Below are 26,325 nucleotides of genomic sequence, written 5' to 3' on the forward strand. Positions count from 1 at the left end.
GCAGCACTTCCTTTCCAATGAACAAAAAGGGGGCTACGAGACCCAAGGGATCGTACAGGGATGCAACAATGGACAATATGCCTCGACGCGTTGCGGGCTGTTCCTTAAGATTGGTGCTGATCTTCAGGCAGTCTGATTCAACCACCCAGGGCACAAAGTCTTCTGGCTTCTTCTGCCAACTTAATAGTCTTCTCTGAGCTGTCTGTACTTATGACTCCATCGTCAACATAGAAATTTCTCAGAATGAACTGAGAGCTTAATGGGTATCGGTCTTTATTTTCTGTTGCCAAATGCTTCAATCCGTAGTTCGCACAACCAAGCGATGAGGCTGCGCCAAAGATATGCACACTCATCTTGGGGCTGTGCACCGAGATCTCCTTTCTTCCACCAAAGAAGCGCAGGTAATACTGGTCCGACTTCCTCACATGAAATTGGTGAAACATTTTCTCTATGTTGCACATCAATGCAGTGGAGTGCAACCGGAAGCGAAAGAGTACGACGTTGAGATTGTTCATCAGGTCAGGATCAGTGAGCAGAAGATCATCCAGACTGGTTCCCTGGTACTTGGCAGAGCAGTCGAACACCACACACAGTTTGCCTGGGTTCTTGTCATGGAATACACCGTGATGAGGTATGTACCATTTTTCGCCCTCCTTCCCATCATCGTGGACTTCCTCTGCATCACCCTTTTTTTATGACCTCCTCCATGAACTTGACATACTGTTACAGTGGGGCAAAAAAGTATTTAGTCAGCCACTGATTGTGCAAGTTCCCCCACCTAAAATGATGACAGAGGTCAGTAATTTGCACCAGAGGTACACTTCAACTGTGAGAGACAGAATGTGGAAAAAAAATCCATGAATTCACATGGTAGGATTTGTAAAGAATTTATTCGTAAATCAGGGTGGAAAATAAGTATTTGGTCACCTCAAACATGGAAAATCTCTGGCTCTCACAGACCTGTAACGTCTTCTGTAAGAAGCTTTTCTGTCCCCCACTCGTTACCTGTATGAATGGCACCTGTTTGAACTCATCATCTGTATAAAAGACACCTGTCCACAGCCTCAAACAGTCAGACTCCAAACTCCGCCATGGCCAAGACCAAAGAGCTTTCGAAGGACACCAGGAAAAGTATTGTAGACCTGCACCAGACTGGGAAGAGTGAATCTACAATAGGCAAGCAGCTTGGTGTGAAAAATCAACTGTGGGAGCAATCATCAGAAAATGGAAGACATACAAGACCACTGATAATCTCCCTCGATCTGGGGCTCCACGCAAGATCTCATCCCGTGGGGTCAAAATGATCATGAGAACGGTGAGCAAAGATCCCAGAACCACACGGGGGGACCTGGTGAATGACCTGCAGAGAGCTGGGACCAAAGTAACAAAGGTCACCATCAGTAACACACTACAACGGCAGGGAATCAAATCTCGCAGTGCCAGACGTTTTCCGCTGCTGAAGCCAGTGCATGTCCAGGCCCGTCTGAAGTTTGCCAGAGAGCACATGGATGATACAGCAGAGGATTGGGAGAATGTCATGTGGTCAGATGAAACCACAGTAGAACTTTTTTGGTATAAACTTAACTCGTCGTGTTTGGAGGAAGAAGAATACTGAGTTGCATCCCAAGAACACCATACCTACTGTGAAGCATGGGGGTGGAAACATCATGCTATGGGGCCGTTTTTCTGCCAAGGGGACAGGACGACTGATCCGTGTTAAGGACAGAATGAATGGGGCCATGTATCGTGAGATTTTGAGCCAAAACCTCCTTCCATCAGTGAGAACTTTGAAGATGAAACGAGGCTGGGTCTTCCAACATGACAATGATCCAAAACACACCGCCCGGGCAACAAAGGAGTGGCTCCGTAAGAAGCATATGAAAGTCCTGGAGTGGCCTAGCCAGTCTCCAGACCTCAACCCCATAGAAAATCTGTGGCGGGAGTTGAAAGTCCGTGTTGCTCGGCGACAGCCCCAAAACATCACTGCTCTCGAGAAGATCTGCATGGAGGAATGGGCCAAAATACCAGCTACTGTGTGTGCAAACCTGGTAAAGACCTATAGTAAACGTTTGACCTCTGTTATTGCCAACAAAGGTTATGTTACAAAGTATTGAGTTGTATTTTTGTTATTGACCAAATACTTATTTTCCACCCTGATTTACGAATAAATTCTTTACAAATCCTACCATGTGGATTCATGGATTTTTTTTTCACATTCTGTCTCTCACAGTTGAAGTGTACCTCTGGTGCAAATTACTGACCTCTGTCATCATTTTAGGTGGGGGAACTTGCACAATCGGTGGCTGACTAAATACTTTTTTGCCCCACTGTATGTTGCTTTTGCTTAGCAACATAAAGGTCTTGATGATTCCCAAGACTTCTGGGAAAATACTACGTGGACTGACAAGGCACAAGTTAGACTTTTGGCATTAAAGTAACACAGCATTTCAGAAAAGGAACATCATGCCAACAGTAAAATATGGTGACGGTAGTGTGATGGTGTGGGGCTGTTTTGCTGCCCAAGACCTAAAAGAATTTCTGTAGTAAATGGAACCACAAATTCTGGCGTCTCCCAAAATGTCCTGAAGAGAACATAGGCCATCTGTTTCTGACCTCAAGCTGAAGTGCACTTGGGTTTTGCAGCAGGAAAATGACCTAAAATACACCAGCAAGTCCACCTCTGAATGGCTTAAGAAAAACAAAATAAAGACTTTGGAGTGGCCTAGTCAAAGGAGATCTGCAAATTGTTAATAGTTTGTATTAACCCCCTAAGAAAACTAATATTTTTAACACTGAGGCAAGGACAGTAAACAATGGCAATGGCCCAGTCAAAGTCTAGACCTCAACTTGATTAAAATGCTGTGGAAGGAAATTATCACAGCTGCGAATGCCCTCAAACATCAATGTTGTAAAGAACAGTATAGCAAAATTTCTCTACAACAATGTAAGACGCTGATAAAGCCATACAGAAAATACTTATTGCTAATAAAGGTGGTTCCACATACTATTGCATCATAAGGTGTACCTAGTTTGTTTTTTGTTTTTTTACAGACGCTGCTTCTCCCATCCACTCACAAATTGCTGCTCATATTGAAAGCGGGATGGAGGGTGGGTGAATAACTTTTTACACCGGTTTTTGTACCAGACTGTCAAGCAGAGGGGTTGCCTAACCCCCTATATCTTGCTCATCTAGCTGAATCTCGACTGCACTGATCAGGTAATATTCTGCACTTAATGCTGGCATTTAAGAATCATTTTCCCCCCACAGGCAAAAATAGTGCATGACTTGGCATTTTAAAGCAGATAATAAAACTTTCCTTAAATACAGCTCTCATCTCAGAGTGCTTTTTAGCTGCCCTTAGTGGAGTCAATTATCTCCCCACACTTGCTATTACTGAGACACTCTGAGCACCTTGCGCCTGAAAAGGTCTGTACACCATACTTTCGCAAAAATGTCACATTCTTAAATGCCTCTCAAATGTAGACCCTGCAATATCAGAAATGGCACACACGTGGTTTCTTTCATCCATTTGTTGCTTAACCAAGCCTCTTCACCGGGCCCGATGAATTCAAAGTGAATAGTAAAAATCCTTCAAAATAAGAAACCACGTAGCCTGTTGTATATTGATGAGTTACTTTCCAAAGCAGAAATGAACAGATTGTTATGAACAATGCTTTGAACAGACGCTAAATACAAGTGTTCTTTCCATGCTAACATAATAGAGGAAAGAACGCTCATATTACTTTTTCATATCAGTACTTTTGTTACCATGAAATGCAGCCCTGCTATTAGCCTAGAGGTTCTCCTATTTGATTGTTCTAAACTAACCGTTAGTTAGATTATGTCTTCTTTATAATCAGCATGTTGTGGTTGGGGATAGCATTGAAAAATGTTAAAACAACAGAGATACAGTGGGGCAAAAAAGTATTTAGTCAGCCACCGATTGTGCAAGTTCCCCCACCTAAAATGATGACAGAGGTCAGTAATTTGCACCACAGGTACACTTCAACTGTGAGAGACAGAATGTGAAAAAAAAATCCATGAATCCACATGGTAGGATTTGTAAAGAATTTATTCGTAAATCAGGGTGGAAAATAAGTATTTGGTCAATAACAAAAATACAACTCAATACTTTGTAACATAACCTTTGTTGGCAATAACAGAGGTCAAACGTTTACTATAGGTCTTTACCAGGTTTGCACACACAGTAGCTGGTATTTTGGCCCATTCCTCCATGCAGATCTTCTCGAGAGCAGTGATGTTTTGGGGCTGTCGCCGAGCAACACGGACTTTCAACTCCCGCCACAGATTTTCTATGGGGTTGAGGTCTGGAGACTGGCTAGGCCACTCCAGGACTTTCAAATGCTTCTTACGGAGCCACTCCTTTGTTGCCCGGGCGGTGTGTTTTGGATCATTGTCATGTTGGAAGACCAAGCCTCGTTTCATCTTCAAAGTTCTCACTGATGGAAGGAGGTTTTGGCTCAAAATCTCACGATACATGGCCCCATTCATTCTGTCCTTAACACGGATCAGTCGTCCTGTCCCCTTGGCAGAAAAACGGCCCCATAGCATGATGTTTCCACCCCCATGCTTCACAGTAGGTATGGTGTTCTTGGGATGCAACTCAGTATTCTTCTTCCTCCAAACACGACGAGTTGAGTTTATACCAAAAAGTTCTACTTTGGTTTCATCTGACCACATGACATTCTCCCAATCCTCTGCTGTATCATCCATGTGCTCTCTGGCAAACTTCAGACGGGCCTGGACATGCACTGGCTTCAGCAGCGGAACACGTCTGGCACTGCGGGATTTGATTCCCTGCCGTTGTAGTGTGTTACTGATGGTGACCTTTGTTACTTTGGTCCCAGCTCTCTGCAGGTCATTCACCAGGTCCCCCCGTGTGGTTCTGGGATCTTTGCTCACCGTTCTCATGATCATTGTGACCCCACGGGATGAGATCTTGCGTGGAGCCCCAGATCGTGGGAGATTATCAGTGGTCTTGTATGTCTTCCATTTTCTGATGATTGCTCCCACAGTTGATTTTTTCACACCAAGCTGCTTGCCTATTGTAGATTCACTCTTCCCAGTCTGGTGCAGGTCTACAATACTTTTCCTGGTGTCCTTCGAGAGCTCTTTGGTCTTGGCCATGGCGGAGTTTGGAGTCTGACTGTTTGAGGCTGTGGACAGGTGTCTTTTATACAGATGATGAGTTCAAACAGGTGCCATTCATACAGGTAACGAGTGGGGGACAGAAAAGCTTCTTACAGAAGACGTTACAGGTCTGTGAGAGCCAGAGATTTTCCATGTTTGAGGTGACCAAATACTTATTTGCCACCCTGATTTACGGATAAATTCTTTACAAATCCTACCATGTGAATTCATGGATTTTTTTTTCACATTCTGTCTCTCACAGTTGAAGTGTACCTCTGGTGCAAATTACTGACCTCTGTCATCATTTTAGGTGGGGGAACTTGCACAATCGGTGGCTGACTAAATACTTTTTTGCCCCACTGTACATTAGCTTCTGAAAAATGACTAATCTAGGCAAAAAAAGGTAACTGAAGAAAAGAAAACTTTCATTTCATATACACTGAGTCTTTTGACAATCAATTTAGCTTTGCTCATACAATATGAAACTCTCTGAAATTCTGCTTTTGATTATTTTGACTTACTGTCTAAATAATTAGGATGAAATGATTCAACCTCTCACTGATCATTCAAATCTAACCCTAACCCCACACAGAAGTTTGGCTCTCAACTGTCATTTCTGTCTAAAGAAATCATCTGCAGTTAAGAATAGAATTATGTCTTAATTCACAAGGCTGATCATCAAATCAGCTTGGTATTTTATTTCACTTAATCACTCTAATTTAGCTCTTCTTAATGCTAGACAGTCTATTTCAGTAAATTTATTTTGTATACGAGTGTTTTTAGACCGTAGTAACTGCAGTGGCTTTAAAAGTAAAGGTAATTAAGAGGCAAGAATTGTATCACTTTTTTTCCCCAAGTAGAAGTACTTCAGGTGTTGGAAACAGGACTGGTTGTTGTAAAGAATTATTTTGGATGGAACCAGAATCATGTTAGTATCACTGATATTATCGGTAATTAAAAAGTGCTTTCTATTCTTGCTGATCACGCCTACTGCTTTTGCACGATTCATCCATACACAAACACTCAACAAAACCTTTTTCTATGGAGTGTAGTAGGAGTAAGTTGATGGATTAATTGTGTGTCTTGTGTGTGAGATTCAGTGTTTCCACTATGGCCTTTATAATTCCCTACCTCTGCAACAGAATCATTAAGGAAGTATTTGCTCCATAGAAAAGTTTAGTAGAAATCCATGGTAGATTTGAAAGATATGAAAATTCAGATGTAGTTATTAATTAGTTCGAGAGGCTGTCAAACATATGCAATGCAATATTATTCCGTACAAACAAACTAGACAAAATCTAAACCAAAATATGTGGGATAATCTCATTGTGATAATTCATAAATGTATATTAAACATATACAAACTTAGTATAGAAAATAAGGAAATTTGTGTTTGGTTGATGTTTGTTCTAACAATTCTTCTTGGTAATGCATTTTATATTTCGTTAGTTGTTTCCCATGAAATGGTGCCACATTTTTCAGGAAAATGCATTTGTGGGTTGAAGAGCAGGGTTGATCATGTGAGTTGCACCCATTAAACGCCATGCCATGCTTGGAAAAAATTCTCTTGAGTTTCTCTGATAAACTGCTACATAAGGAATGACAGTGTTCTTCCGTTTGTCATTCTGTTTCTCCCTACTTGGTGTGACCCTCTTTCCTGTGCATCTTTTCCAATTTGATAATGGCCCAGTTGGAATAACAACACGTTTTGAGATCTTTCTTTAAAAGGGTGTGCTCCTTTTCCTTCCCTTTTGCCTTACAGGAAACTTTATCTGCCTGGTGTTGGAGGGTCCTGATTATCCCAGTCTTGTGTTCCAGAGGGTGGTGGAAATCAAAGAGCAGGTACTGGTCTGCCTTTGTGGACTTCAATACACTTCAATGTTTAGACCCTCATCCTTTTTAATGTGCACAGTGCAGTCCAGAAACAGCTATTATCCTTCATTTCTTCCCTGGTGAACTGTTTCTATCCACTGAGTTGATCTGAAAATTGATGGTGACCCGGGTGTCATCCACATATCACCAACAGCTTTACTTTCTCCATGTAAAAGTTAAGTACTATAGAAAAAACACCATTAACTATGGCACAATTTAAAGGGAAATAAACAGGCTTTCCAAACATATAAGATTTACTGTGATTTACAACAAAAAAAAATAATCGACAAACACAATTTCCTTACCCTTCTGCTAACTTTATCTTTAGGATGTACCTGATTTTACTTCAAGTGGAAGAATAGAGGTTTCACTGAACTATCCCGACAGTGAGTAGGGAAGCAGGAGTTCTCATGCTGATGTTTATAACTACAAATGACTCTAACCCTGACAACGCACAGATGACAAAGGGACCGCTCAATGATGAAAATGATACCGTGATTAATTAATATGAGAGCGACTTTTTTAAATGTATGAAAGAATGGCCTATAATCAGTATTCTGCATGAGTAAATGGTAAATGGTAAATGGCCTGTATTTATATAGCGCCTTTCTAGTCCCCAAGGACCCCAAAGCGCTTTACACATCCAGTCATTCACCCATTCACGCACACATTCACACACTGGTGATGGCAGCTACATTGTAGCCACAGCCACCCTGGGGCGCACTGACAGAGGCGAGGCTGCCGGACACAGGCACCACCGGGCCCTCTGACCACCACCAGTAGGCAACGGGTGAAGTGTCTTGCCCAAGGACACAACGACTGAGATTGTCCAAGCCGGGGCTCGAACCGGCAACCTTCCGATTACAAGGCAAACTCCCAACTCTTGAGCCACGATCGCCCCAGTTGAGTAAGTTATCAACAGTTTTTCAATCTGCATATACTTGAATATTAATTAATTAATTTGATATACCTTTATTAGTCCCACAAGGGGAAATTTCATAAGGCTGCCGACCTATTGCACGCATTGGCTGCGCCATCTTACCCTCCGACCATACATACATTACACAAAACATCACATGGGGAAGACAGGTTAGAGAGGTATAACAATGGAAAAATGCACCACATGAGGAAAGATAAGGTGAAAACTCCCCCCAGACTGAGCTCCAACAGGGAGATCAGTTTGAGAACAGAAAAAAACACCTCTGCACATGAAAAAACTCTTAATACACCAAAGAAACACATGACAAGCAACAGGGGTGGGTAAAGGGTGAGAGACAGCCGATTTAGACAGTACATCCGGGGCTGCGTGCGCTGGTCTCCTTGATCCACCGTCAGCATCGGAAGGGAATAAGCGTCGAAGGCGTTTGGAAAGGGAGGGGAGAGTGAGAGTGTGCATATCAGTGTATATGTATGTGTGTGCGTGTCCAGAGTTCAGCTGAGACAGTGTCATTCGCCCTGCCAGGCTAAGTAAACAGTCTTCCAGCCAACCCAGGTGGCCTTGCATGGAATGGGAAGGAACAGTCTAAACACAGTCGTTATCAGGGTGTTGTTGTTCAGCTCCAGCCTTGAGACTGCAGCTGGCGCCAAAGGGGTCTCCGCATGAAGTGATGGTGCTTTTTACTTTAGTGCGAACAGCTCATATGAATTTCAAAGCAGTTCTACAGTCCAACACTGGTCTCTCAATCTCCCGTTGGAGAGCCGCGAGCTTCGCCATACTTGCGTTCTTTGATGTTGTCATTTCTTGTGCTCGAGGAGCCGATTCTGAGAACTCACGACAGTGTGCCTCCCCGAGATGTCATCCAATTTGCACCCAGAGATGTTATTCTGAGCTAGCCCTTCCGAGATGTAATCCAGTCTGCAGTCAGAGATCTTATTCTGAGTATTCACAGCAGCTGTAGCCTTTCCAAGATCTTATCCGTGCTGCACTCAATGAGCCCATTTTGAGAAACTCACACCTCTTCCCATCGTTTCAATCCCAGCGGGCAGCCTTGTGGGGGTTTGAACAGCCGGTTCCGCTTTCTTAATTCTTCGATAAGTCAGGGCCAAGCCAGCTCCGATCAGCCAGAACCCTGTTACCATGGTTCCGAATAAGTAGATATATTCAGCACTCAGGCTCACCCAAGCCCAAACTTCTCGTTGAGAAAGGGTGTCAATTGCATTTAGGGACCAGTTGATCAAATCCATAATTCCTCTTTTAGGTTTTAGAGAACAGACTGTGAGAGAATGTTCCAGGGAAAAGTAATACAAAAAACAAAAGACTAGACAAGGACATAAGAGGCTAAGGGAGAGGAGGAGGAGGAGAGGAGAAAAGTGTGACCGCCTTCGTCAAGAGCAACAGCAGAATGAATATAATAACAATATTTAATAATGTTACTACAAAAAGCATCAACAACAGCACGGATTCAAACTATATTCACTGCTTTCTATATCCATTTAATTGCAACCTGTCAGCATTTTTAATCATAACACTTCAGCAAATTTCTTTGCCATCCTAGTCATTCAGGAAAAATCTGGATTTCGGTGGGTACTGTGACTTTGGACAACCCACTTCACCACCTAGGTTGTGATTGCCCTGCTAAATAATAACGATAAATGGACTGGTTCTTATATAGCACTTTTCTATTCTGAGCATTCAAAGTGCTTTACACAACTTGCCTCATTCACCAATTCACACGAGCACTTATTTCTGTGAATGTGTGTATATATACACACATTCATACTCTGATGGATGCATCGGAGAGCAACAATTTCTTGCCCCAGGAAATTTGGCATGCAGACTGGATCATACGGTGAACAAAAACCAAACCTTCCGATTAGCAGGTGAGCTGCTTTACCGCCTGAGCTACAGCCATAACACCCTGCTACACTGGCTGAATGTGCTAGAATATGAAATGTGAATCATTGAGTAATTTATGTATTGGTTCTTAAAAACATAAACACAGAAGGTCTAAACAACAATTTAAAAATAACATTGATAAACTAGTATTCACCAGCTTACAAACACTTTTACTTTGTATTTAAAATGTCAAAGTAAAAGCACATTTTTGGTTTTGTTTTTTGGAATTATTTAGTTTGATGTGAATTTTTTAACTGGGGCAGTGATTTAAAGGAAATCATTTAAGAATATTATAATGGAAGTCACACTTTAGTGGAAGAACTGCCACTTACTTGTAGATAAATGTTTTATTTTATGAGTTTTTATGTTACAGTCAAAAAGAAGTAGTAGTTAAAATGAAGTTATAGTACCTCTGAACTGTAATTAACAACAGTCCTCAAGTTTCTTTCTGAGTTATACACATAGACTGTATGCACACTCACTTTAGATGAGGATGTGTCACACTCCTGGCAGATCCAGCCATATCCTGTCTGCTTGGGTGATTTCTTCAGTGGAGGGTCCAGACACCCAAAGTGATAGCAGAGTCGACACTCATCACACCTGAGATGCAGACAAAGGGGGGACACACGTTATGTCCCAGACACTTAAAGCCTGAGTAGTCCTTTAATGATGAGGCCAGTTCAACAGTGATGGATGATGACAAGGCAGGTGTCAGTGAGTGAACTTTGTTAATGTATTCCAAATATCCTCTAATCACTCCATTCCCTTGACCTTACACAATCATTGTCTGCCCAGTGGTTCATATCAGTGTTCAGATAAATACAGGCCTTGGTAGTGCCAGTAGTGCCTATAAAATCCTAAGGAGCTGGAATATAAGCCCTCTGGTGAAGCAAAAGGGGTCAAATAACTTTTAGAGTATGTTTCACAGAGAAGACATATATTCAATTGCAGCTTTTCAAACCAAAACTGAAATAAACAATCAAATTAATAGTTGATTTATGAACATAAGAACCTTTCCTGGAGTGTGAACACCTCCGAGCTGCTGAAAAAGGCCCAACAGAGACTGTACTTCCTGAGAATTCTCAGGAGGAATAACATCACACAGAGACTGCTGGTGTCCTTCTACAGAGCCACCATTGAGAGTGTTCTAACTTACTGCATATGCATCTGGTACACTAGCTGCACAGGGGCTCAGAGGAAAGCACTCCAAGGGATCATTAACACCGCCCAAAAGATCACTGGCTGCCCTCTCCCCACACTGGAAGTTCTACACAACGCCCACTGTTTTAAAAAGGCCCAAAACATCATAAAAGACACCTCACATCCTGGCCACTCCCTGTTCGAACTGTTGCCCTCAGGCAGACGGTACAGGGCAATCAGAGCAAGGACTAATAGACTCAAACACAGCTGTTATCCAACTGCAATAACACATCTGAATACTACAAAAAAATGTCCATCACGCCACTCTTGTGTTAATCTATGCACGGTCTGAAGCATGTGTGTGGGAATGTATGTGAATGTTTTACTGTTATATCTTATTAGTATTTTAAGTATTCTATCTATTTTATTTATTGAATTTTATTGTTTTATTTATATTTTGATATTGCTAGGGATGATGCAATGATCGGGGACCATTCTTAATTTCGTTGTTCTCATGACAATGACAATAAAGTTTCTGATCTGATTCTGATATTTCTTTCTTTTTTAGAAAATTAAATGTTCACATGCATAGAAATCTTGGGTTAGAATCACAGTGAAATTAATTTAGCATACAGATTGTAAAGTGGTAACATGGTTCTGTTCAAATTATAGAGATACAGCAACTTAAACTACAAAACTTCATTAATTAATTTAGTTTCCTTAACCAGTAGTTAACTGGGCAGCACAACGGTACAATGGTTACCACTGTTGCCTCATAGCAAGGGGGTTATGCACTCACATCTGGTGGCCATCTTGGACCTTTCTGTGTAGAATTTGTGTGTTCTGCCTGTGCTTACGCGAGTTCTCTCCTGTATCCTAGCTTCTTCCTACAGTTCAGAGACAATGAATGTAAACTTGAAAGATTGTAACAGGGCTAACACAGACAGACTGGCAACCTGTCCAGGATGAAACCCATCCCTTTGCCCTTTGACAGCTTGGATAGGCTACAGCTGGGGAGCGGAGGGGCTGGGCAATGCTGTGTAGACTCTTTCCTCACATAGCTAATCACCATTAAGTCACCATTATTGGTAGCTTACTAGCTAAACCCTGTAGATGTTTGAGACAGAGGTGTGGTCTCTGGCTCCACTGCAGGGGAGGGGTGATGCAGCGGGCTCGAGGGGCAATGCTGTGCAGGCTGGCAGGGCAGCTGTGTACAATGTGGTAATCAACTAGGTTTGGGCGGTATAAACAGTATACAGTAGAAACGATATGAATCTGGCCAAAGATAGAGATTTTGACTATACCGCTCTACCGCGATAGTGCATGTTTATGAGGTCATCAAGCTGTTCCTGTTTTGGTCGAAAGCATCGCAGCGGCTGCAAGCTAGCATGGAGCTTACAGGTGGGGAGGAGGAGGGAGTGCTCATAAAGAAGACCAGTGCGACGTCGGTGATATGGACCTGGTTTGGGTTTAAGCTGCCAGAAGTTGAGCAGAAAAATATCATCTGCAAATTATGCCAGGTGACAGTAATAGCGAAGAGAGGGAATACAAGTAATTGGTTTTATAACCTCAAAATGAAACACGTTTTGGAATATGAGGAAAACCAAAAACTGCGCCTTCCACAAATGCCCAGTCATTCAAGTGGAAAGAAAAAAGGTGGCCCTACACACCAGCAGACTGATTTTTTCCAAGCCTTTTCTAAAGGCACATTTTACACTTTATTTTAAACAGTTTAGAATTTTGTGTTTTACCGATATTTTTTTATTCAAAAATCTTTGTGCATTTATCTTCATTTTTATTTGTTATTTAAGAGTTTTGTGTTAAATTGTTTGGAAAAAGATCTGTTACATCTTAAAAAAAATATTTGATAAGTTTTGTAATTTTTAATATGTAAAAGATTAAGATTAAAAAAAATTTAAGAAAGGTTTTGCACAATAAGTGTTCTTAAAATGGCATGCTATACTGTTCAGTCATTTTGACATATGTATACAGAAGAAAAGAATATATCGCGATATATGTCATTGCTGCACATGCTTCAAATTATACCGCAGTATGGATTTTAGGCCATATCGCCCTACAGCCCTACAATCAAGACACCCATCATGATGAAGTGCTTCTAGAGGCACATTAAGACCCTGCTGCCACCCAAACTGGACCCACTCCAGTTCACCAATCAACAGATGATACCATTGCCACCACCCTACATCTGGGCTCTCATCCACCTGGATAATAAAGCCTGGAGAATAACCTTCTCTTAAACATCAGCAAATCCAAGGAGCACAAAGCAGGCGAGAAATTACGAGGCACTATATGTGGTGCGCCAGTGGAGAGAGCAGACAATTTCAGATACCTGGGTGTTCACATCACACAGGACCTTTCGTGATCCTGTCACATTAACACTCTGGTGAAGAAAGCCCGGCAGCATCTCTTCTTCCTCAGATGACTCAGAGACTTCCACCTACCTCTGAAGGTGCTCAAGAACTCTACTCATGCACCATCCAGAGCATCCTGACGGGAAATATCTGCACCTGGTATGGGAACAGCACCAAGCAGGATAGATGATCTCTCCAAGGATTGGTGCACTCTGCCGAATGCATCATTTGCTCAGTGCTTCCTGACCTGCAGTCTATTTACACCAAGTGGTGCATGAAAGACTTCTCCCATAACAACAAGGTAGTCTTCGCACTGTTGAGGTCAGGGAAGCGCTTCCACTCACTTAAGGGCAACACACAGAGAATGAGGAGGAGCTTCTTCCTCCAGGCTATATGGGCCCTGAACCAGGTGTAGGACTGGACTCTAAATATGTCTATACACCATCGCAAAATAATGTACGCCTGATCTGGGGCCTGTTCTTCGTACGTCGCTCACTACATCCAAGATCACATGACACATCCAAGACCAAACCATCGCGCTAACCGTGAGCTCGCTAATCCGGTTCCCCGAACACACCTGCTGTTGACGATTAGTACAGCTGGACGCAGTAATGTGACATCACTGGGTGTCGTAAAAGGGGCTACGCATCGATAGTAGAAACATTGATCGGCAACCCGCTGATTGGTCGGCGAAAATGTCGAAGGGGCGTGCACGGTATTTTCCGGCAGCAGAGCAAGAACTCATGAGTGCGGGATTTCAGGAGTTTCAGAGTTTAATTAAAACGCAAGAGAACACTGCAAAGGGTGCAAAAGCAAGGAGAGAGGGCTGGCAGAAAGTTGCTGACAAATCAAACTCGTAGGTAATTTAATAATAATAATAATAATAATAATAGATTGGATTTATATAGCGCTTTCCAAGGCACCCAAAGCGCTTTACGATACCACTATTCATTCACTCCCACATTCACACACTGGTGGAGGCAGCTACGGTTGTAGCCAGGCTGCCATATCGCGCCATCGGCCCCTCTGGCCAACACCAGTAGGCGGTAGGGTAGATCTATCATATGACACTATATTGTCCAATATCATATGGCATTATATTATATTATAATATGTTATATTATATCCCCTTTCACATTAGAGCCACAACAGGACCCACAAGAACATGGGAACAAGTAAAAGTGGAATACAGGAGTATTCTACAGAATGGTAATATTTATCTCTTAGATTGCTTTTCGTCTCTTGGCAAGGTAATACTGGCCTGTAATACTCTGTTAGTTTGTTCATAACAGCAACCAAGAAAAGGGCAGAGGAAAAAAAGACAGGTGGTGGTCCTGCACCCCCTCGTCAACAAGTTGGTTAAGTAAATAATACCCTCACGGGAATATCGATATCTCTCAATGAGCACACTGTCGCGCTGAGTTAAAGGATCCTGTCTGTCCCGCAATATACGCTGAATTCTGAGGAGTCTCCTTATCAATCTTGCACCTTCCGCAATGGGTTGGTCGCGTAAACGGACAGGACATGGCTGCGACAGACTTCCCAAATCCACCTTCGCTTTTATAGCCGTGGTCTCTCATCTTGATTACACGAAGTAATTTACAATTACTACTCTGAAATATGAATTACATCTGTAATAATCACATACATGTAATAGAATGTTAATAGTACATTTCCCTTTTTTAGGAAATGACCTGTATGTATCTGTGTGACATCAATAAAAGGATCAGGTGCTGCATTATCTTTAGTTACATTGATAATATTTATTTATGGTGAAACAGTGGTGGAATATCGCTGTTGCTTTCGTATAAATGAAGCGGACATACCTGAGTGGCCGCGATCTAATCCTGTTTACATAAAGTAAGCCTGCTCCCGAGCAGGTTTACGCTTACGGCTCTGTTGCTATGACAGCAAGTCCCGGATGAGCTTCGGGGAACCGAACGATCCAGGATCACGCGAAATCGTCAACAATCTAATCCAGCTAACTTACTTAGCGAGGTACGAAGAACAGGCCCCAGGTTTCTCTCATATCACATCACTGTACATGCACTTAATAAAACAATTTAATTCAATAATATACTCAATAACTGTTTTTGACTATTCACTGTCAATCTGCACACTGCTGATTTGCATACCTTTTTAATTTTGATTTTTAACTTTAATGTTATACTTGATTTTTAATTTCAGTTTATTCTTGTATCTGGTTGGGAATTGCACAACAATAAGCATTTCACTGCATGTCGGACTGTGTATAAAATTTCATCAGATCATAGATTTCAGTTCAGCATTCAACACAATCATCCCTCAGCAACTCTTCCCCCATTCAGTTTTCCTCTGCAACTGGATCCTGGACTCACGACTGTGCAAAAATGCACAGTTTGAACCACATCATCAAGTTTGCCGATGAAACGACCGTGCTTGTCTCATCAGCAAGAGCTGAGGACTGTGGTGATGAGTCAGCATACAGAGAGGAGTTGCAACAGCTAACAGACTGGTGTAGAGTCAACAACCTGTCTTTGAACGTGGACAAAACAAAAGACATGATTGTCGACTTCAGGAGAGCACGGAGAGATCACTGTCCACTGAACATCAATGGATCCTCTGTGGAAGTTGTCAAGACCACGAAATTCCTTGGTGTCCACCTTGCAGAGAACCTCTCCTGGTCCCTCAACAACAGCTCCATAACTTGTTGGTTCATGTCTTAAGCTGTCATGTTTCATATCTGCGTTGTTCAGGTTTGTCAAGCTCGTGCCATGTAGGCATCCTGTCATGTTTCCGGTTTATTTTGAAGGGTTTTGTTTCATGTTCTGTGCTTAGTGTACACTTCCCCCGTCGCGTCATTATGTGCATTTGTTTCAGCTGTTTCCACTTTCCATGATCATCCCTTGTGTATTTTTTCTGTGTTTCCACTTGTTCGCTGTCGCGTTGTCTGTGTTACCACCCCCCATGTATTCATAGCCATAGCTGTCACAGTCTTAGTCTTTGTATTTATAGTCTTAGTTTTCTTCGGCATAGTCTTCTGAGTTTTCATAGTTGTATCTCAGTATTAGTTTCCCAGTTTAGTTCTAGTTCTGTTTCGCCACTGTGTTTTGTGCCTTGTTTGGACTCAATGACATCAGCCATAATAAAGGTTCATTATTCGTTTAAACTCAGTTTTATCTCCTCACTCACTCACACACGGTCTGTCCCCGCAAGCCGTGACATCTAGCAGTATCTAACAAAATAGTATCTAGCAGGACAAGCACAGTGATGAGTCCACTGTCACAGGCTATACAAAGGTCATTAGTAACTTTCACTAACACCGTTTCTGTACAGAGATAAGTTCTGAAACCTGACTGAAACTCTTATTATTCATCACCTCACAAATCAAAAGATGCCAATTATCTGCGACAATTACATTTCTGCTGTGGTTTTAGTAAAACTAAAGTGCCTAATGTTTAAATACCTTTTTTTATATATGGTTGTTGGGGGTGTTGGTGCCTGGGATGTTGGTGAGGACCACACTCATGTGTCCACAAGGGGGGGAAAAAAAGGTTAATGACTTATTAGAGAAATACAAGATGATAGATATCTCAGCCTGTTGCTGGTGGTGGAGCTGACATTTCATTTTGCTACCTGATTTACCTACAGGGCTGGGACACCTGTCAATATTTTCGAAATTCAGACAAAACTGAGATTATTCTACTTGATCCTAAAAATCTTAGGAAAATGTTGACAGTTTTAGGTGCAACCCTAGAGCAATCAGATTTACTAAACGATAATGTCTTAGAGATCAGTTTTTTCCACAACTGTGCAGGCTCTTTCAGGTTTTCTGGCAAAATCGAATCTAGATTTCCTGTTTTTGAGTGTAACCAGTGGTATGCACCTTGTAAACCCTCTGTATTTACATTAATAGGCATCTCTTATAGACTTTGACAATGATATGCCTACCTCATAGAGAGTTCTGGTGTTACTGTGTACCAGTACCAAGTCTGACATGTAAGAGGCATCAGAAGGAGTCTTGGGTTTTGGACGATATTCATCTGCACGTAGCGTTTTCAGTGGGACATTGAAAACTCTACCCCCAGATGAACAGAATCAACCTTTTGGGATTTCCCTTCCTGGATGATTGAGTTGTAATAGCATCTGTGTTGGATTACGGAGAGACTTACCAAACTTTAATAAGCATTTAAATTTATGGAATGTTGCCCTCTTGCACAAGACTAGAAAACCCACGAAACAGGTGCAATACACACTGTGGTATTTAAACATTAACCCATTTAGATTGACTAAAACCATAGCAGAAATTTCATTGTCACAGATAATTGGAATCTTTTGATTTGTAGAGACATAAGATAACAACTGCTGCACATTAACACAAATATGCCAAAGCACCAAAGTCTCTCACAGTCTCACACAAACAGACACAGACACACAGACACACAGACACACACACACACACACACACACACACACACAGTCTGTGCGATGAGCTGAGCTGGCCTATCTGCTAGGGAAACAATGAGAATTTAAAGTACCCTCCAGCCCCCTAGTGAACAGAAGACAAATGACCAAAGTGTGTGGGCTCCACTAATGAGCACATTCCTATTGTTGCACACAAACTGCCAATTGATTTCACATGAATCTCCAACTAAGGAAAAAAAGGAACGGGAAAATTCTTCCGTTTCGCTGCTGGAGACCCTTGAAGGCCTTTCAAATTCACAGGAGGGCTCTTTAGCAAGCCTGCAATGACTGCACAGATGCTTCGCTAATTACTCTACTTGAGTGCACTTTTTGTAATATTTGTTGTGCATTATGTGGAAGATCTCTGAATTAAAGCACTGCTTACTGATATACTTTTTTTCCCCCTTTCTGTATGTGTGATAGTGCAGCAGTTTTTAATTTCCATTTCTCTATGGATAGCAAAATAAGCTTCATTACACTTTTCAGCAAAAGAAAGCTCTATATTCGGGTAATTTCAGAAGTTTACACTAAACGTTGAGCAACACAAGCACAGTCTACATCTCTAAGAGCACAACATTGGGACCGACATTAATTATTTCAATATGAGGAATCCTATGCAGAGGAAGCACATCCAAATGACACTTTTCATGTAGTGTAATGTAATTAACTATAAAAATGTCAGTTTAACACAAACTAACAGATCTAACAGTCAAAAACATAGGAACCTACAGCAGTAGCTGCAGCTATCGAGCAGACAGTGTCTCAGCACATCAGAGACTGTCTACCCCCCCCACGACCTCCAACAGTTTGCTTACAGAGCAAATTGGTCTGCGGAGGATGCCGTCACCCTTCATAGAGCACTGAGACACCTGGAGAACAAGAAGAGCTATGTGAGGATGTTTTTTGTGGACTGCAGCTCAGCATTCAGCACCATAAACCCAGACATTCTCAACGCCAAACTGGACCATATTCATATTCCTCTTGCCACCTGCTCCTGGATCAAAGATTTCCTCACCAACCGGCCTCAATTCGTCGAAGTTGGCTGCCTCCACTGTCACTTCGCACCGGATCCCAGCAGTACTGCATTCTCAGCCCCCTACTGTATGTTCTGTAAACCTATGACTGCACACCAACCCAGCCAGCGTGATTGTCAATCAGAATCAGAATCAGAATACTTTATTAATCCCGAAGGAAATTAGGGTTACAGCAGGCAGCACGCTAATGGCGCATGCGCACTTACAAAGGAACCTTCTGACCAGACTTACACGAACAACACATTGGGAAGACATGTCAGAGAGGTATGCTGATAGGAAAAAAACAACGAAAATACATAACATGAGGTGAGAAGAGGAGAAAAAAAACTCCACTCAGACTGAGCTCCTACTGGGAGAACAGTTTGATAACAGAAAAAACACCTCAGCACAAAAAGCACATGACTATCAATACACCATTGAAACACAAGACAGGCAACAGGGGCGGGTAAAGGGTAAGAGAGAGCCGGTGTAGACAGCGCATCCAGTCCTGCAGCATGTCTGCGCTGCTCCAGTCGACCGCCATCTTCCCCAGGAGGGGACAAGCATCGAAGGCGTTTGGAAAGGGAGGGGGGATGAGTGTGTATCAGTGTATGTGTGTGTCCAGAGTTCAGCTTAGACAGTGTCCTTCGCCCTGCTAGGCTAAGTAAACAGTCTTCCAGCCAACCCAGGTGGCCTTGCGTAGGAGGCCCACCTGGGTTGGTATGCGGTGGTATGCTGATGATACCACCGTAGTTGGGCTCATCTCTAATGGAGGTGAGACAGTGTACAGGACGGAGGTAGAGAACTTGTCCCGCTGGTGCTCAGAAAATAACCTGCACTTCCTGCATGTCCTGAGAAAGATTAACCAGGACCAGAAGCTCCTGCTGCTGTCCTTCAGCTCCTCAGTGCTGTGCAGAGGGTAACTAGCACTGCCCACAACATCATTACCTGCCCTCTGCTACCACTGCAGGCCATCACCAGATCCTCAGCAAAGCCAGAGCCATCACAGGTGACCCCCATGCACCCTGCTCACCACCCATTTGACCTGCTGCTTTCTGGTCAGCACCTCAATCAGGTCTCACACCTCCAGACTCACAAACTGCTTCTTCCCCTTGGCCATTTGGAATTTCAATAAACAACCAAGAGCACAGAAAAAGGCAGCCTTATGGAGTTCAAACAGATGCCAGTGATCAAAGGAGAAGGGCTAGATTGCAGTGAGCTGATAGGAAGGCAACAATAACACAAGGATTTACAGGAATAGTAAATTTGCATCATGGCTTTGTCACTGATAAATCTGCAGTAATTTTTTGATGCTATCATGTCAGTATAGACCAAAATCACTTTCTATTCCAGCTCGGTAATAATGTGGTAATAGTGGAGTAACAAGGTCTTGATTTTTATGAGTTAACTTCAATAATCACTACTTCCAAACTATCAACTTGTCTTTTAGACACCATTTCTACAAGACTGCTCATGAATATGATCAACCTATCTCTATTAATCAGCTTTGTACCACAGGCCCTCAAGCTGGCAGTAGTTAAACCGTTACTTAAAAAGCCATCACTTGACCCAGCTGTCTTAGCTAATTATAGGCCAATCTCCAAGCTTCCTTTTATCTAAAAAAAAATCTTGAAAGAGTAGCTGTAAAACAGCTGCCTGATCATCTGCAGAGGAATGGTTTATTGCAGTTTCAGTCAGCTTTCAGAGCTCATCAGAGCATAGGAATAGCTTTAGAGACGGTTACAATTGATCTTCTTCAGACTCTGACAGTGGACTCATCTCTGTGCTTGTCCAGTGTTCAATACTGTTGACCATAATATTCTGGTACAGCTATTAGAGCATGCTGTTGACATTACAGCTACTACACTACTTTCACTACACTAAGGTCAATTAAGGAGTTCCACAGGGTTCTGTGCCGGGACCAATTCTGTTTACATGATACATGCTTCCTACAGGCAGCAGCATTAGAGCGCATAGCATACATTTTCGCTGCAGATGACACCCAACTTTATCTATTCATGGAGTCAGATGACACACACCAATTAGTTATAATGCGAGAATGTCTTAAAAACATAAAGATGTCTAAATATCTGTTTCAAAATTCAGAAAAAAATGAAGTTGTTGTACTCAGCCCTAAAAATCTGAGTAATACTATATCTAATCAGATGGTTTCTCTCGATAGCATTACCTCCCAGGTGGCCGCCAGTAACACTGTGAGGAATCTTGGAGTTGTTTTTGACCAGGACAATGTGCGTATTAAACAAATATGAACAACTGTTTTCTTCCATTTGTGCAACATCTCTAAAATTAGAAATGTCCTGTCTCACTGACGCTGAAAACGTTCATTTTCATTCATTCATTACTTCTAGGCTGGAATACTGCAATTCATTATTATCAGGATGTCCTAAAAACTACATGAAAAGCCTTCAGCTGATCTAAAATGCTGCTGCAAGAATATTGACAGGGACTAGAAAGAGAGCGCAGATTTCTTCTTTACCGGTTTCTCTACATTATTCGTATTTAACACGGAGTCAGAGTTGAATTTCAAATCCTTTTCATCACATACAAGGTCTTGTGTTAACACATCACTCTGCATGTATTAGTTATTATTATTAATCTGGCTTTCTTCCACAGTGTGTCTTTATCCTGTCTTCCTCCCCCAATTCTCAACCGGTCTCGACACATAGCCATCCCTCCCTGAGCCTGGTTCTGCTGGAGGTTCCTTCCTATTAAAAGGAGTTTTTCCTTCCCACTGTCACCAAAGCATTTACTATGGGACCATATGATTATTGGGGTTTTCTCCGTTTTCTCTGTATTATTGTGGGGTCTTTAACTTAACCTAACAACCTAACTGTTGTTGGGATTTGGTGCTATATAAATAAAATTGAATTGAATTGAAAGTTATAGCTACAGTAATATTAGATTGAAATTTATTTAAACAGATACTATACAGGCCAGAAACTGGGGGTAATAATGTGAAACAAATACATGTCTATGAGGGAAAAACCAATCAGTATTATAGTGGTGGAAATATGATGACCTAACATGGACTGAATGGTAAATGGACTGGTCTTATATACCACTTTTCTACTCCTCATGAGCACTCAAAGTGCTTTATACGACTTGCCTCATTTACCCATTCACACAAGCACATTTTTCTATGCTTTTTTTCTAAGCAAGTGCCATCTATGTATCATTCACACACATTCATACTCCAATGAACGCATCAGAGAGTAGCTTGGGGTTAGTATCTTGCCCAAAGATATTTGGCATACAGATAGGAGCCATCACCAACCTTTTGATTTGTAGATGACCTGCTCTACATCCTGAGCTACAGCCAAAGAATCTGTGCATTACAATTTTCACATACTGACTTGTGTTATTAACCTCATAATAAGGTAATACTGACTAATGTTTAACATATTAGCATACCGGGACTAAATTATAATGCTAGAATTAATCTTGCTTCACGCCTCTAACATCCTTCTTTGTTTGAAGGCAAGAGTGTAAATATTGTGCTTAATGTTGCAGCTTCTTACCTGGAAACAAAGTCTCTTTCATGTTAGTTACCTATTAAAAGCAACCTTCAACAAGTGTGACGATTACTTGGAAATGTGTGGTAGGGGAATGTAAGTTACAATTTCACAAACCAACTGCATTTCCTACTTGCCTAATATCAATACATTATTTTGGTTATGTCACTTTTACAAGCATGTCTGTATAAGATAGGTTTCCCTAATTAACATTTTCATTTCAAATATCAACGTTTTGCCACTCAGCATTAATCTTGGAAACACCTACAGGCATAATTTAATTTTCAATTTCAGGAGTCACCATGATAAAAACTGCATGTGAAAAAAAACAAACAGTCAAACTGGATATAATGCTTGGTCTTCCCTCACAGCCCTGAACATACACGCAGTTGTATGACATTGTGGATTCTTAAATGGCTCCATTCAAAGTCAACATGGAACAAAATACATGCTAATTCTGTTATGTGCACCAAGCCATTAACAAAAAAACTAAACAAAAAAGTTGTATACTTATAATAGCCACATCATTTGACATCTGAAATGTCCTTTGGTCATGTAGCATATTCACATACTTTTACTTAAATCCATTTGTGGTCTTTAATATGCTTTTAATGAGTGTCATTCACAGCAGTGAATGGAACTAACTACTAACTACTTTGTGTTGAATTGTTAAGTACCTGTGTATTAGTCAATATTAGCAGTTCACTGGGAATGTCTACTTACAGAAATGTATTAGCTCATGTACTGATATCAAATATTCAAATATTATTTTAAAAAAAGTGTCTGTGATATTTATTCAAGGTGCTGGTATGGAGAAGGCTAAATTCATAAAGGTACACTATGTAAAATCTCACCACGAGATATCAGTCGATTGCAGTCAACTGAATTCTGTTTTCTTTCCCCTCCCAATTGCTGCAGTGGCTGCTGTGGGACAAACATCTCTGGTCGCTGTTTATCTGCAGTGAGTATGGGCTGTCAATCTGCTATTTACCTCCGCTGTCAAAATGTGTCCCCATATTCACTTTGGAGGAAGCTGTAAAACTTTGTGAAGGGAGTCCAATACGAGTGAATGAGTCAGTGAAGCTCCCTTCTATCCAATAACAACAATACTGAAGCAGGTTGTTGAGGATATCCTGAACTCATTTGGCATGAGCGCTGCTATTTTTGTTGCTATTAGATGGTGTTAGAACTACTTCAAAGACAGTTTCACTATGTATGCATGTGGCTAGAGACCACCCACACATGCAAAATGTAATTAGGCAGAACCACTGTACTGAAGATGGCAGGGCAACATTGGCTTCCACAAACCGGTGCCCCCTCCCATGCAATTTTAATTGGATTAATCCTAAATTTATGAGAACACATCAGTTTGTTGCAAGATATGCACCTGCAGACATACAATCTTGTTTAAAAATATATTCACGCTGATGGATGTGGCTTAATGGTTAGTTGTTGTTTGCCCTTCAACTCTAAACTACATTTAATTGGTCAGTCATTAAAACATTTGCCCAGAAACCTGAGTGCACGATCATAGACACTTCCCCTGCATTCTGTGGTTTCAGCTGTACAATGGTCAGTTTGTGGCCCTGTTGTTTGATCCACATAGTGAATGTCGTTTTCAGTTGCTTCCCAGTCACCTGTAAGCATCAGCCTTTATCTCCTGCCAACATTACCCTTACACACAGAGCTACAGCAAGGTCTTTGATGTTATCAAAGCAATTTGGCCAAGCTTTAATCATTGGGAAAATTGAGTAGTTCCCCCCCTCCTCCCTTGTACTTGTACTAAGCAGACAAAATCCAATCAGTCATATAAGAGATTATTGATTGATGTAATCTTATTGGAGGTGAGGTGATGGACGGGACATGACTGATTGCTTTTGTCTGCTACATGTCTTGCTCTCAGTTGGCGATTCATGTCCACTTTGATCTGGTGTTTAATCTTTTTCTGAAGTTCTCATATCAGTCCCCAGAGACAGGTTCTCACCAGGCGGGGCTGATGGCCCACAAAATCCAAGTTGGTTACATTTGATCTCGTCCACATCTTCAAAATCACTCTCACAGTCCTGACTAGATCTCTTAAAGAGAAGTGTCATTACTCCCGTATCATATCAAATCATATCGCCTGCAGAAATATTCACCGATTTGTCATTAGAACTAAATTGAATCATGCTGATCAGGAAATAAACGACAAAACATTACATCAAGTTTAATGATGAGTTCATCCCATCCAAGAAACCTGTGGTTCAATTTTATAAGTTTATTACTTAGTTATAATTAGCAAAATATTTTACAGAAAATTCTTGCTAAGCAACCTAGCTAGGTTCATTGACAAACTCTCATCCAAACATAGTCAATTCTGGTTAAAAAACAAACCCCCCCCACTACATTTCAGCCAAAACGCTGACGTTTAAAGCTTAAAAGCAATATGTGATGTGTTTTATATACACTATATGCCTGAACCGTTCTGGTCAGTGGCCAAAATTTGATAATCATGATCTAAAAGTAAACATTAAAATGTTATACATGTATTTTCTACACAGACTTTACTAACATTAGCCACAATAAGATACTGTTCACAACAGACCAAGCAAAAGCTATGACAAAAATCTTAGATTGGCCGACAGCAGGTTGATTCAGCTAACTGATCATAACTGGCAATGTAATAAAAAGCCCACTTCATAAGGTTTGTGTTTGGATATCAAACTATTATCTTTCCATTAACACTCACTCTAAAAAGGACAACATGTTTTACTATATAGCTTATACATTGTGTTTTTTGTTCTTTTAAATATGATGTGTGCTCATAAATGTTTTGTGTGTATCATAATGGGGTAATTTAAGTAAAGTGTACACAAAGCACTTTTTTTTTTATTTGTTTCAAAGTACTGACCAAAGTTATCTTGTCCCTTTTCTCTTCAAACCTTCACCAACACCCAGCAAATATTTATATTATGAAGTATATTTATTTCATATTTTTATTTCATATTTCATATTAATCCAGTCTTAAGCCTGATCCATTTTTGGTACTGAATTTAGCGTAACATATGGTCAAATGAGACTACGGGTGAAAGGGATACTTTTGACCAACAGGACCATTATAGCTGCAGTTAGGCTGTTTCAGATACACAACCCTTTTACAGTGAATATGTGTGTTAATGAAAATTAAAACTTGAACTCTGCTGTTGCTGCCTTTCAGGTCTCCCTGTGAGGCTAAGCGCATTAATTTTTTTTTAGAGGACTGCATTCACTCTGTGTGGCCGAATACCTAGGAAAATGGCCACAAACACACTACTATGAATTCTGTTTAATAAAGTGAGCACAGGAGTGTTTTGTCTTGAATTCAGCATCACTACGGTTAAACTCCCCCAAATATTAAATAAAATAATGAGAAAAGTTAAAATGATAGAAATCAATCACTTAGAACAGCAAATGTGACGATAAAACATATAATCGGCCATGTTATTGATACTTGTTTCTATGCAACTGCTGAATACCATGAAATCATGTATTGAAAGTGGTTTTGTAACCTCAAAAACTTCAAATCTTTGCAACAGTGTGTTTGTGTCTGAGCCTGAGCTCAAATGGCTGAAACAAGTAAGTGAATTTGTCAGAACCGGGCAACACAATTACCTTGGAAAAGTCCATGTGACAGGAATCAATATGACACAAAGCACTCAGCCATTAACTCTTCTCCATAACAAAGTGTGCAACTGTCTTTCCAAAGAACAGTTGATTATTGAACTTAGAAAGCCTTTTACCTTTTGATCTACTATTTGGTCTATGCAACGTTACAAAACAGCTACTGTTTTACAAGATAGGAAATAATGAATGGACTGCTGAAGTTGCACCTATAGAAAAGTTAAGTCAGATCAGGTCCCTTTATTAGCTTATCTGACCACAGCTTATTCACTGCTGGGACAGAAGAGATAGGAAGAGAGGAACAGGAGTGATCTATACAACCCTC

The 26,325-nt window shown here is 41.2% G+C and overlaps 1 protein-coding gene across 4 annotated transcripts in view; it reads right to left on the bottom strand.

Annotated features, from left to right (window-relative positions):
- phf14 (PHD finger protein 14) overlaps positions 1–26,325 on the bottom strand; it is a 153,779-nt gene that overhangs the window by 48,381 nt on the left and 79,073 nt on the right. For all 4 annotated transcript variants that reach the window (XM_076879578.1, XM_076879579.1, XM_004560965.3 and 1 more), the window contains one exon: positions 10,343–10,460. In XM_076879578.1, coding sequence (XP_076735693.1) covers positions 10,343–10,460 — 118 coding nt within the window. The remainder of the gene's footprint in view (positions 1–10,342; positions 10,461–26,325) is intronic.

Source organism: Maylandia zebra, linkage group LG22 (genome assembly GCF_041146795.1).
Source record: "Maylandia zebra isolate NMK-2024a linkage group LG22, Mzebra_GT3a, whole genome shotgun sequence".
Lineage (NCBI taxonomy): Eukaryota > Metazoa > Chordata > Actinopteri > Cichliformes > Cichlidae > Maylandia > Maylandia zebra.